The sequence below is a fragment of the Nerophis lumbriciformis genome, linkage group LG23 (assembly GCF_033978685.3).
Source record: "Nerophis lumbriciformis linkage group LG23, RoL_Nlum_v2.1, whole genome shotgun sequence".
NCBI classification, from domain to species: Eukaryota; Metazoa; Chordata; class Actinopteri; order Syngnathiformes; family Syngnathidae; genus Nerophis; species Nerophis lumbriciformis.
The window spans coordinates 31549161-31560671 of record NC_084570.2 but is presented as its reverse complement, the minus strand read 5'-3'; the positions used below and the strand labels follow the sequence as shown (position 1 = coordinate 31560671).

General features: G+C 40.8%; 2 protein-coding genes across 3 annotated transcripts in view; both read right to left on the bottom strand.

Moving 5' to 3' along the window:
* Positions 1–98: 98 nt before the first annotated feature.
* On the bottom strand, positions 99–976 carry LOC133622632 (transmembrane protein 198-like). The gene is made up of 2 exons (XM_061985462.1): positions 445–976; positions 99–388 (listed from the first exon to the last, which is right to left on the bottom strand). The coding sequence occupies exons 1-2, from the start codon at positions 974–976 to the stop codon at positions 99–101; spliced, it is 822 nt and encodes a 273-aa protein (XP_061841446.1).
* A 2309-nt stretch (positions 977–3285) lies between these two features.
* LOC133622243 (transmembrane protein 198-like) overlaps positions 3286–11511 on the bottom strand; it is a 63396-nt gene continuing 55170 nt past the window's right edge. Inside the window, exons 3-5 of one of the 2 annotated variants that reach the window (XM_061984746.1) lie at positions 9043–9618; positions 8838–8986; positions 3286–7086 (exon numbers count right to left, since the gene is read on the bottom strand). In XM_061984746.1, the coding sequence (XP_061840730.1) occupies positions 6937–7086; positions 8838–8986; positions 9043–9618 (875 nt within the window). In that variant the 3' untranslated portion in view covers positions 3286–6936. The remainder of the gene's footprint in view (positions 7087–8837; positions 8987–9042; positions 9619–11511) is intronic. The other variant, XM_061984747.1, reaches the window with a different exon arrangement.

Sequence of the window (11511 nt, the reverse complement as noted above, 5' to 3'; positions counted from 1 at the left end):
ACACTGGTTGAAATGTAACTTGGATCATAGGTTTCACTGTGTAAATTTTTTCGAGTCACTAGAGAAAAGCGTTATTTGTGTGCCGTAAGGTGGAAATTTTACAAGCCTAAATTCCAGACCATGATGGCCCAAAGTTGACTGATTCTTCTAAAAAGGAGACTTTGAATTCCGAGAGTCCAGAAGGTGAGGAGTAAGAAAAGAGAGAAACCACAGCACACGCCATGTTGGGCGACACTGACCGGTGCCAGAAGGTCCCCAGCGTAACGTTTGAGTGGGGTGGCTTTACGGCGGTACGTGCCTTCCTGCCCACCTGCCTGCTGGCGCTTCTTGCCGTCCTTCTGGCGAATGCGCATCAGCTGCACTCTCTTCTGGCGCCGACTCAACACAACTAGGAGAGGAGAAGGTTAGCTTGGTGGCGGGTGCTGGCGGCTCCTTAGTCCTTACCCTCCGTGTGGGAGAAGCTGTCTTGCGTCAGTTTCCACTGCACCAGGACCCCCACCAGGCTGAGGGCGGGCCAGATGCCCAGGATGACCCAGCTGTACCAGCAGAGAGGCGGCCCAGGAGTCAGGCGCAGGCACTCGTACGCGTGCGTGGCCAACGCCAGCATCTCCACGAAGTAGTCGGCGCAAACTGTCATGATGGCGGCGCCGAACACCGCCGTGGAGACGACCGTGAAGAGCTTCTGCCACTGCAGGGTCAGCACGGCGAACAGCATGCCCGATCCCAGCAGGGCCCCCAGGGGCACCCACAAGGTGACGGGCGTGTAGAACTGCTGGGTGAGCAGCAGAGTGGCCATAGCCAGCAGGAGCCCCAGCAGGAGGCCCGTCATGAAGAGGCCCACGCTGCGCACCAGCATGGTCACCAGGCCGCACAGCAGGCCGATGCCCAGGCCGATGCCCGCGCTGGCCTTGGGCAAGACACTTGACCCACCTGCTCCCAGTGCCACCCACACTGGTTGAAATGTAACTTGGATCATAGGTTTCACTGTGTAAATTTTCTCGAGTCACTAGAGAAAAGCGTTATATACAAACCCTGTTTCCATATGAGTTGGGAAATTGTGTTAGATGTAAATATAAACGGAATACAATGATTTGCAAAACCTTTTCAACCCATATTCAATTGAATGCACTACAAAGACAAGATATTTGATGTTCAAACTCATAAACTTTATTTTATTTTTTTGCAAATAATAATTAACTTCGAATTTCATGGCTGCAACACGTGCCAAAGTAGTTGGGAAAGGGCATGTTCACCACTGTGTTACATGGCCTTTCCTTTTAACAACACTCAGTAAACGTTTGGGAACTGAGGAGACACATTTTTTAAGCTTCTCAGGTGGAATTCTTTCCCATTCTTGCTTGATGTACAGCTTAAGTTGTTCAACAGTCCGGGGGTCTCCGTTGTGGTATTTTAGGCTTCATAATGCGCCACACATTTTCAATGGGAGACAGGTCTGGACTACAGGCAGGCCAGTCTAGTACCCGCACTCTTTTACTATGAAGCCACGTTGATGTAACACGTGGCTTGGCATTGTCTTGCTGAAATAAGCAGGGGTGTCCATGGTAACGTTGCTTGGATGGCAACATATGTTGCTCCAAATCCTGTATGTACCTTTCAGCATTAATGGTGCCTTCACAGATGTGTAAGTTACCCATGTCTTGGGCACTAATGCACCCCCATACCATCACACATGCTGGCTTTTCAACTTTGCGCCTATAACAATCCGGATGGTTCTTTTCCTCTTTGATCCGGAGGACACGACTTCCACAGTTTCTAAAAACAATTTGAAATGTGGACTCATCAGACCACAGAACACTATTCCACTTTGTATCAGTCCATCTTAGATGAGTTCAGGCCCAGCGAAGCCGACGACGTTTCTGGGTGTTGTTGATAAACGGTTTGCGCCTTGCATAGGAGAGTTTTAACTTGCACTTACAGATGTAGCGACCAACTGTAGTTACTGACAGTGGGTTTCTGAAGTGTTCCTGAGCCCATGTGGTGATATCCTTTACACACTGATGTCGCTTGTTGATGCAGTACAGCCTGAGGGATCGAAGGTCACGGGCTTAGCTGCTTACGTGCAGTGATTTCTCCAAATTCTCTGAACCCGTTGATGATATTACGGACCGTAGATGGTGAAATCCCTAAATTCCTTGCAATAGCTGGTTGAGAAAGGTTTTTCTTTAACTGTTCAACAATTTGTTCACGCATTTGTTGACAAAGTGGTGACCCTCGCTCCATCCTTGTTTGTGAATGACTGAGCATTTCATGGAATCTACTTTTATACCCAATCATGGCACCCACCTGTTCCCAATTTGCCTGTTCACCTGTGGGATGTTCCAAATAAGTGTTTGATGAGCATTCCTCAACTTTATCAGTATTTATTGCCACCTTTCCCAACTTCTTTGTCACGTGTTGCTGGCATCAAATTCTAAAGTTAATGATTATTTGCAAAAAAAAAAAGTTTATCAGTTTGAACATCAAATATGTTGTCTTTGTAGCATATTCAACTGAATATGGGTTGAAAATGATTTGCAAATCATTGTATTCCGTTTATATTTACATCTAACACAATTTCCCAACTCATATGGAAACAGGTTTTGTAAATATTATTCACATCACTTGATGATTTAGGTTTAGCTTTAATAAACATTTAGATTTACAATTTAGGTTTAGATTTAACATTCAGATTGAGATGTAACATTTATATTTAGGTTACTATTCAACATATAGGTTTAGATTCAACATTTGGACTCAGATTCAACATTTATATTTAACATCCAGGTGTAAATTTAACATTTAGATTTACATTCAACATTTAGGTTTAAAGTTAATTTCAATTTAGATTTAACACATTTGGGTTTAGATTTAACATTTAGATTTATAGATAACATTTATATCTAACATATAGGTTTAGATTCAACATATAGACTTAGAATTAACATTTAGGTTTAGATTTGACATGTAGATTTATATTTAACATTTAGGTTTAGATTTACTATCAAGATTTAGATTCAACATTTAGGTTTAGATGTAGAATTTAGGTTTAGCTTTAACATTTTGATTTAAAGGAACCATATGTAAAATGTGAAAATTCTATTGTCCCCTCCCCCTCTGCCTGGATGAGGTTGCTAGATACTCAGCTGAATCCAGCTGGATGGACTGGGCTAATCTAAGAAACTTCAAACTTCCACAAGCGTTTTGTCAATAACAAATCTCTAACCAACACATTTGACACAAAAATTAGGCTATTTTCAGGAAGAAGTAGGTCATGCCTGCGTACGTTTTCACAACAAATGGCAATCATATGGTTATTGTCAGTACTATCAGAAAACAAAGACTAAATCCAACTACAACCAACGCTAGCAATGGTTATAAAGAGGAGACATTTACCAAGGTATGCCTATAGACTACTGTTTCAAACCTTTCAGATCGCCATATAACTTGGTACATGTAGTCCACAATATGCAAACACCAATGAGGAATTATTTCATCATGTGATTTGGCTGTCTCCATACCTTTCACATTGCCATGATGACAGCCGTGCTAATGTTGGAACCCATTTCCTCAGCGTATCAGCATATTGAGAAGGAAATAGGCAGTGACACTACCCATATCCACATAGCTTTTATTTGTCCAAAATATATGCCTATCAGTTGGATGACACATGGACATACAGGCTAACTGGCATATACAGTATATCCCCTGTTAGCCTGTATGTCCATGTGTCATTGACCGGGCTAGCATGCAATGCATTACACTCGGAGTTACACACCATCACACTAAGCATTGGTTGCAGGAATATACTAGCTTTGTTAGACAAGATCATAGACTGTATTGGACAATATAGTTTACATACCAAATGTCCATTTCCTTTTATTGCAAGTAATAAGAAAACGTAAATGTCTGACTTACCTATCAAGGAGGAAATGAGCAAGTTTGGCGTCTCCCCCGCCTTCAATCTCCTCCATCTTTCAAAGGCATCCCCGATACAAATCCTGGTTTTGTTCCTGGCTTTGTCATGAATAAGTTGAGAATGGTAATAAGGCCTTTTAGATTTACGAAGGTCTGACATGTTTAGTAACTTTACCAACTAACTGGCAACCTGGATGTGACACACTCACAGACTTTCTAATTGGTCAAACGGTGGAGAGCGGGACATCGAAATGAAAACAATAACAAGATTTCTGGGCTGTAAATCTAATTTTTAAATGAGCATATCCCGGCTGAACTACTGTTATCAGTTATAGAGGTATTGGAAAAGAACATGATTTATTAATGCCTTTTGACATATCAGGGCCATTTAATGATGACTTGACATGAAATTATTACATATGGCTCCTTTAACATTTAGATTTAGATTTATAAAACCCAAAAGCAGTGAAGTTGTCACGTTGTGTAAATGGTAAATAAAAACAGAATACAATGATTTGCAAATCCTTTTCAACTAATATTCAATTGAATAGACTGCAGAGACAAGATATTTAACGTTCAAACTGGAAAACTTTGTTATTTTTTGCAAATATTAGCTCATTTGGAATTTGATGCCTGCAACATGTTTCAAAAAAGCTGGCACAAGTGACAAAAAACACTGAGAAAGTTGAAGAATGTTCATCAAAGACTTATTTGGAACATCCCACAGGCGAACAGACTAATTGGGAACAGGTGGGTGCCATGATTGGGTATAATAATAATAATAATAATAACTGGGATTTATATAGCGCTTTTCTAAGTACCCAAAGTCGCTTTACATGTAGAACCCATCAATCATTCACACCTGGTGGTGGTAAGCTACTTTCATAGCCACAGCTGCCCTGGGGTAGACTGACGGAAGCGTGGCTGCAATTTGCGCCAACGGCCCCTCCGACCACCACCTATCATTCATCATTCAATTCACCGGTGTGAGTGGCACCGGGGGCAAAGGGTGAAGTGTCCCGCCCAAGGACACAACGGCAGCGATTTTTTTGGATGGTAAGAGGCGGGGAGCGAACCTGCAACCCTCAGGTTTCTGGCACGGTTGCTCTACCCACTACGCCATGCCGCCCCGGGTATAAAAGCAGCTTCCATGAAATTCTCAGTCATTCACAAACAAGGATGGGGCGAGGGTCACCACTTTGTCAACAAATGCCTGAGCAAATTGTTAAACAGTTTAGGAACAACATTTCTCAACCTGCTATTGCAAGGAATTTAGGGATTTCACCATCTACGGTCCGTAATATCATCAAAAGGTTCAGAGAATCTGGAGAAATCACTGCACGTAAGCGGCAAGGCTGAAAACCAACATTGAATGCCCGTGACTTTCGATCCCTCAGGCGGTACTGCATCAAAAACCGACATCAGTGTGTAAAGCATATCACCACATGGGCTCAGGAACACTTCAGAAAACCACTGTCAGTAACTACAGTTGGTCGCTACATCTGTAAGTGCAAGTTAAAACTCTACCATGCAAAGCGAAAGTCATTTATCAACAACACCCAGAAACGCCGCCGGCTTCGTTGGGCCCGAGCTCATCTAAGATGGACTGATACAAAGTGGAAAAGTGTCCTGTGGTCTGACGAGTCCACATTTCAAATTGTTTTTGGAAACTGTGGACATCGTGTCCTCCGGACCAAAGAGGAAAAGAACCATCCTGATTGTTCTAGGCGCAAAATTGAAAAGCCAGCATCTGTGATGGTATGGGGGTGTATTAGTGCCCAAAGCATGGGTAACTTACACATCTGTGAAGGCACCATTAATGCCTTCACAGATTCACATATGTTGCCATCCAAGCAACGTTACCATGGACGCCCCTGCTTATTTCAGCAAGACAATGCCAAGCCATGTGTTACAACAGCGTGGCTTCATAGTAAAAGAGTGCGGGTACTAGACTGGCCTGCCTGTAGTCCAGACCTGTCTCCCATTGAAAATGTGTGGCGCATTATGAAGCCTAAAATACCACAACGGAGGCCCCGGACTCCGGACTGTTGAACATCAACATCAAGGAAGAATGGGAAATAATTCCACTTCAAAAATGTGTCTCCTCAGTTCCCAAACGAGTGTTGTTAGAAGGAAAAGCCATGTAACACAGTGGTAAAAATACCCCTGTGACAACTTTTTTGCAATGTGTTGCTGCCATTAAATTTTAAGTTAATGATTATTTGCAAAAAAAAAAAAAAAGTTTCTCAGTGAACATTAAATATCTTGTCTTTGCAGTCTATTCAATTAAATATAAGTTGAAAAGGATTTGCAAATCATTGTATTCTGTTTTTATTTACCATTTACACAACATGCCAACTTCTCTGGTTTTGGGCTTTGTAGATTTAACATTGAAGTTGAGTGGTAACATTTAGGGTCAACAATTTCACTGTAAATGCGATGAAAATGAGCTAAAAGTGTGAGAAAAGTGCGCTCCATGGGATAAATATGTCTGCTAGAGAGTGTTTAGACTGACCACCTCTTAGATGTTCTGCACAATCAAACCAAAGCAGCAGAAAAACAAGAGAGAAAAGTATGGCTCATTAAAGAGTGCTCATGAAAGGAGGTTTTGTCCTGCCTTGGGTGAGCAAGAAGAACAAAACTTCAAGTCCAGAATAGGAAATCCTTGCAGTGACCTGCTTATTGCCCGAGTGAGGTCCGGTTGCTAGGAGTCCACGCAGCAAAAACAAAGCAAGCAGTGATAAGTATGAAAGACATATTTCATTCATGTATTTACAGTCTTCATCACTACCATGTATGACAAATAAATTATACAACTCCTTCATAGAATCTGAGTTCTGCTAGAGAAGAACTTTGCATGCTTGGGACATTTTTCACTGAAGAAGCCAAATGGTCCTCCAACCAGTAAAAACCTGACAGGGAGTAGAACACTGCTAGAAAGGTGGACTAACGAGGGCAAAAAGTGGCTCACATGTTCTTCACCAAGACCATTGTCCCTGTCCTGGGTTTTGAGAGAGGCTCTCAGACCCGCACCACGGGCCTTGTGGCGGTGAGGGGCACGGTGGAGGCGCTGTCACAGTCCAGGTCCACGGTGGTCTGGTTGGACGTGCTCTGGCTGCTAAGGGAAGTGCCGGTGCTCATTTGTCTGTCCCGTAGACTTTGGAGGTAGCTCTGAGGGACACACGCAGAACAGGGTGGTTGGAATATTGCACGCACGAGTAGAATCTGACAGTCGGACCCTCGGAACCCAAAGTGTTGATGTTTTTGTGTGCCATTTAGATTTATAAATAACATTTATATTTAACATTTACGTTGAGATTCTATACCTAGGTTCAGATTTAACATATAGGTTTAGATTCAACATTTAGACTTAGATTCAACACTTAGGTTTAGATTTGACGTGGAGATTTGTATTTAACATTTAGGTTTAGATTGAACATATATGTTTAGATTTACCAGCTAGGTTTAGATTTACTATCAAGATTAGATTTAGATTAAACATTAAGGTTTATATTTAACATTGAGATTAAACATTTAGGTTTGGATTAAACATTTAGGTTTAGATTTAACATTTATATTTAACATTTAGGTTTAGATTCTATACCTAGGTTCAGATTTAACATATAGGTTTAGATTCAACGTTTATACTTAGATTTAACATTTAGGTTTAGATTTGACATGGAGATTTATATTTAACATTTAGGTTTAAATTCTATACCTAGGTTCAGATTTAACATTTAGGTTTATATTCAACGTTTAGACTTAGATTTAACACTTAGGTTTACATTTGACATTGAGATTTGTATTTAACATTTAGGTTTAGTTTTAACATATATGTTTAGATTTACCAGCAAGGTTTAGATTTACTGTCAAGATTAGATTTAGATTTAGATTTAACAATTAGGTTTATATTTAACATTCAGGTTTAAATTTAACATTTAGATTTACATTCAACATTGAGATTAAACATTTAGGTTTAGATTTAACATATAGGTTTAGATTCAACGTTTATACTTAGATTTAACATGTAGGTTTAGATTTGACATGGAGATTTATATTTAACATTTAGGTTTAGATTTAACATTTAGATTTATAAATAACATTTAGGTTTAAATTCTATACCTATGTTCAGATTTAACATATATGTTTAGATTCAACGTTTAGACTTATATTCAACATTTAGCTTTAGATTTGTCATGTTGATGTGTATTTAACATTTAGGTATAGATGTAGGATTTAGGTTTAGCTTTAACATTTACATTTAAAGGAACCATATGTAATAATGTGGCCAGAAATGGTACTGCAGCCACGGTCAAAATTATGTAGTCCCCTCCCCCTCTGCCTGACTGAGGTTGCCAGATACGCAGCCGAATCCAGCTGGATGGACTGGGCTACTCCAAGGAACTTCAAACTTCCACTGCCTCTTACTAGGGGTTGAGGTGCTGGGACCATAATAGCTGAATAGACAAGCTTTGTGTCAATAACAAATCTCTAACCAACACATTTGACACAGAAATGAGGCTATTTTCAGGAAGAAGTAGGTCATGCCTGCGTACAATACCACAACAAATGGCAATCATATTGTTATTGTCAATACTATCAGAAAAAAAAGACTAAAACCTACTACAACCAACGCTAGCAATGGTAGCTTTGGAGGTAGCTCTGAGGGACACACGCAGAGCAGTGCGGTTGGAATATTGCATGCACAAGTAGAATCTGACAGTCGGACCCTCGGAACCCAAAGTGTTGTTGATGTTTTTGTGTGCCGTAAGGTGGAAATTTTACAAGCCTAAATTCCAGACCATGATGGCCCAAAGTTGACTGATTCTTCTAAAAAGGAGACTTTGAATTCCGAGAGTCCAGAAGGTGAGGAGTAAGAAAAGAGAGAAACCACAGCACACGCCATGTTGGGCGACACTGACCGGTGCCAGAAGGTCCCCAGCGTAACGTTTGAGTGGGGTGGCTTTACGGCGGTACGTGCCTTCCTGCCCACCTGCCTGCTGGCGCTTCTTGCCGTCCTTCTGGCGAATGCGCATCAGCTGCACTCTCTTCTGGCGCCGACTCAACACAACTAGGAGAGGAGAAGGTTAGCTTGGTGGCGGGTGCTGGCGGCTCCTTAGTCCTTACCCTCCGTGTGGGAGAAGCTGTCTTGCGTCAGTTTCCACTGCACCAGGACCCCCACCAGGCTGAGGGCGGGCCAGATGCCCAGGATGACCCAGCTGTACCAGCAGAGAGGCGGCCCAGGAGTCAGGCGCAGGCACTCGTACGCGTGCGTGGCCAACGCCAGCATCTCCACGAAGTAGTCGGCGCAAACTGTCATGATGGCGGCGCCGAACACCGCCGTGGAGACGACCGTGAAGAGCTTCTGCCACTGCAGGGTCAGCACGGCGAACAGCATGCCCGATCCCAGCAGGGCCCCCAGGGGCACCCACAAGGTGACGGGCGTGTAGAACTGCTGGGTGAGCAGCAGAGTGGCCATAGCCAGCAGGAGCCCCAGCAGGAGGCCCGTCATGAAGAGGCCCACGCTGCGCACCAGCATGGTCACCAGGCCGCACAGCAGGCCGATGCCCAGGCCGATGCCCGCGCTGGCCTCCACGCTGAGCTGCGTGTCCAGCACGTGCTCCTTGTGGCACAGCAGGAAGATGATGACCGAGCCAAACATCAGACCCGACAGGAACATGACCGCCTTGAAACAGCGATAACCTGCAAGACGGAAAGGTATATATATATATATATATATATATATATATATATATATATATATATATATATACACACACACACATATTTATATATATATACATACATATATATATATATATATATGCGTATATACATATATTTACACATATACAGTATACATATATATATATATACATACGCGACCCTGAAGGGAATAAGCGGTAGAAAATGGATGGATGGATGGATATATCTATATATATATATATATATATATATATATATATATATATATATACATATATATAGACATATATATATATACACACACACATATATATATACATACACACACATATATAAATATATCCATGTATATACATATTTACATATATATATATACATATATATAAAATACACACACAGACATATACACAAATATCTATGTATATACATATACACACACACACACACACACACACACACACATATATATATATATATATATATATATATATATATATATATATACACACACATCAGACCCGACAGGAACATGACCGCCTTGAAACAGCGATAACCTGCAAGACGGAAAGGTATATGTTTATATATATGTTTATATATATATATATATATATATATATATATATACACACACATCAGACCCGACAGGAACATGACCGCCTTGAAACAGCGATAACCTGCAAGACGGAAAGGTATATGTTTATATATATATATATATATATATATATATATATATATATATATATATATATATATATATATATATATACATATATATATATATGTTTATATATATATATATGTATGTATATATATATGTATATCAGTGCCGGCCCAAGACTCCATGGGGCCCTAAGCAAAATTTGATTTTGGGGCCCTCTAATTCTGCCAATAATATTGATTGTTGATCATTCACACACCTACTATAAACTCATTGCGGCTCTGGCAGTGTTGTTTACATTATCCTATTGTCAGCCTGGCATGTCTTTACAAATGACATGTCATTTATAAAGATATGGGGGTGGCCCAGTTAAGAACATAAATAATACCAATGAATGAACGAATGATGTCCAGAGTGCCACATATGGTTCCTAATCTTAAAATGTAGAAAACATTCTGCTACAAGAGTGGCCTGGGGTTGAACCATACTTGCCAACCCTCCCGGATTTTCCGGGAGACTCCCGAAATTCAGCGCCTCTCCCAAAAACCTCCCGGGGCAAATTTTCTCCCGAAAATCTCCCGAAATTCAGGCGGAGCTGGAGGCCACGCCCCCCCCAGCTCCATGTGGACCTGAGTCCGCTTTCCCACAATATAAACAACGTGCCTGGCCAATCATTATAACTGTAGAATGATCAAGGGCGAGTTCTTGGTTTCTTATGTGAGTTTATTGTTAGGCAGTTTCATTAATGTCCTCCCAGCGCGGTAAGAACACACAACAACAGCAGTCAAGTTTTCGTCTACCGTAAAGCAGTTCGTCTGCCGTAAACAGCAATGTTGTGACACTCTTAAACAGGACGATACTGCCATCTAGTGCATTTGATGAAAGCCCTTTTGTGCGTGCCACACAGCAATGCATCATCAGAGAGGGTGTTCAGCATGGTTAGAAAAATAGTGACAGAGAATAGAACAAGGATGGACAATTCAACCCTTAACTTAACAATGAGTAGATGAGTGTTATGTGTGTATATGTGTAAATAAATGAACACTGAAATTCAAGTATTTCTTTTATTTTCATATATATATATATATATATATATATATATATATATATATATATATATATATATATAAAAGAAATACTTGAATACTTGAATATATATATATATATATATATATATATATATATATATATATCTAGAATTCACTGAAAGTCAAGTATTTCTATATATACAG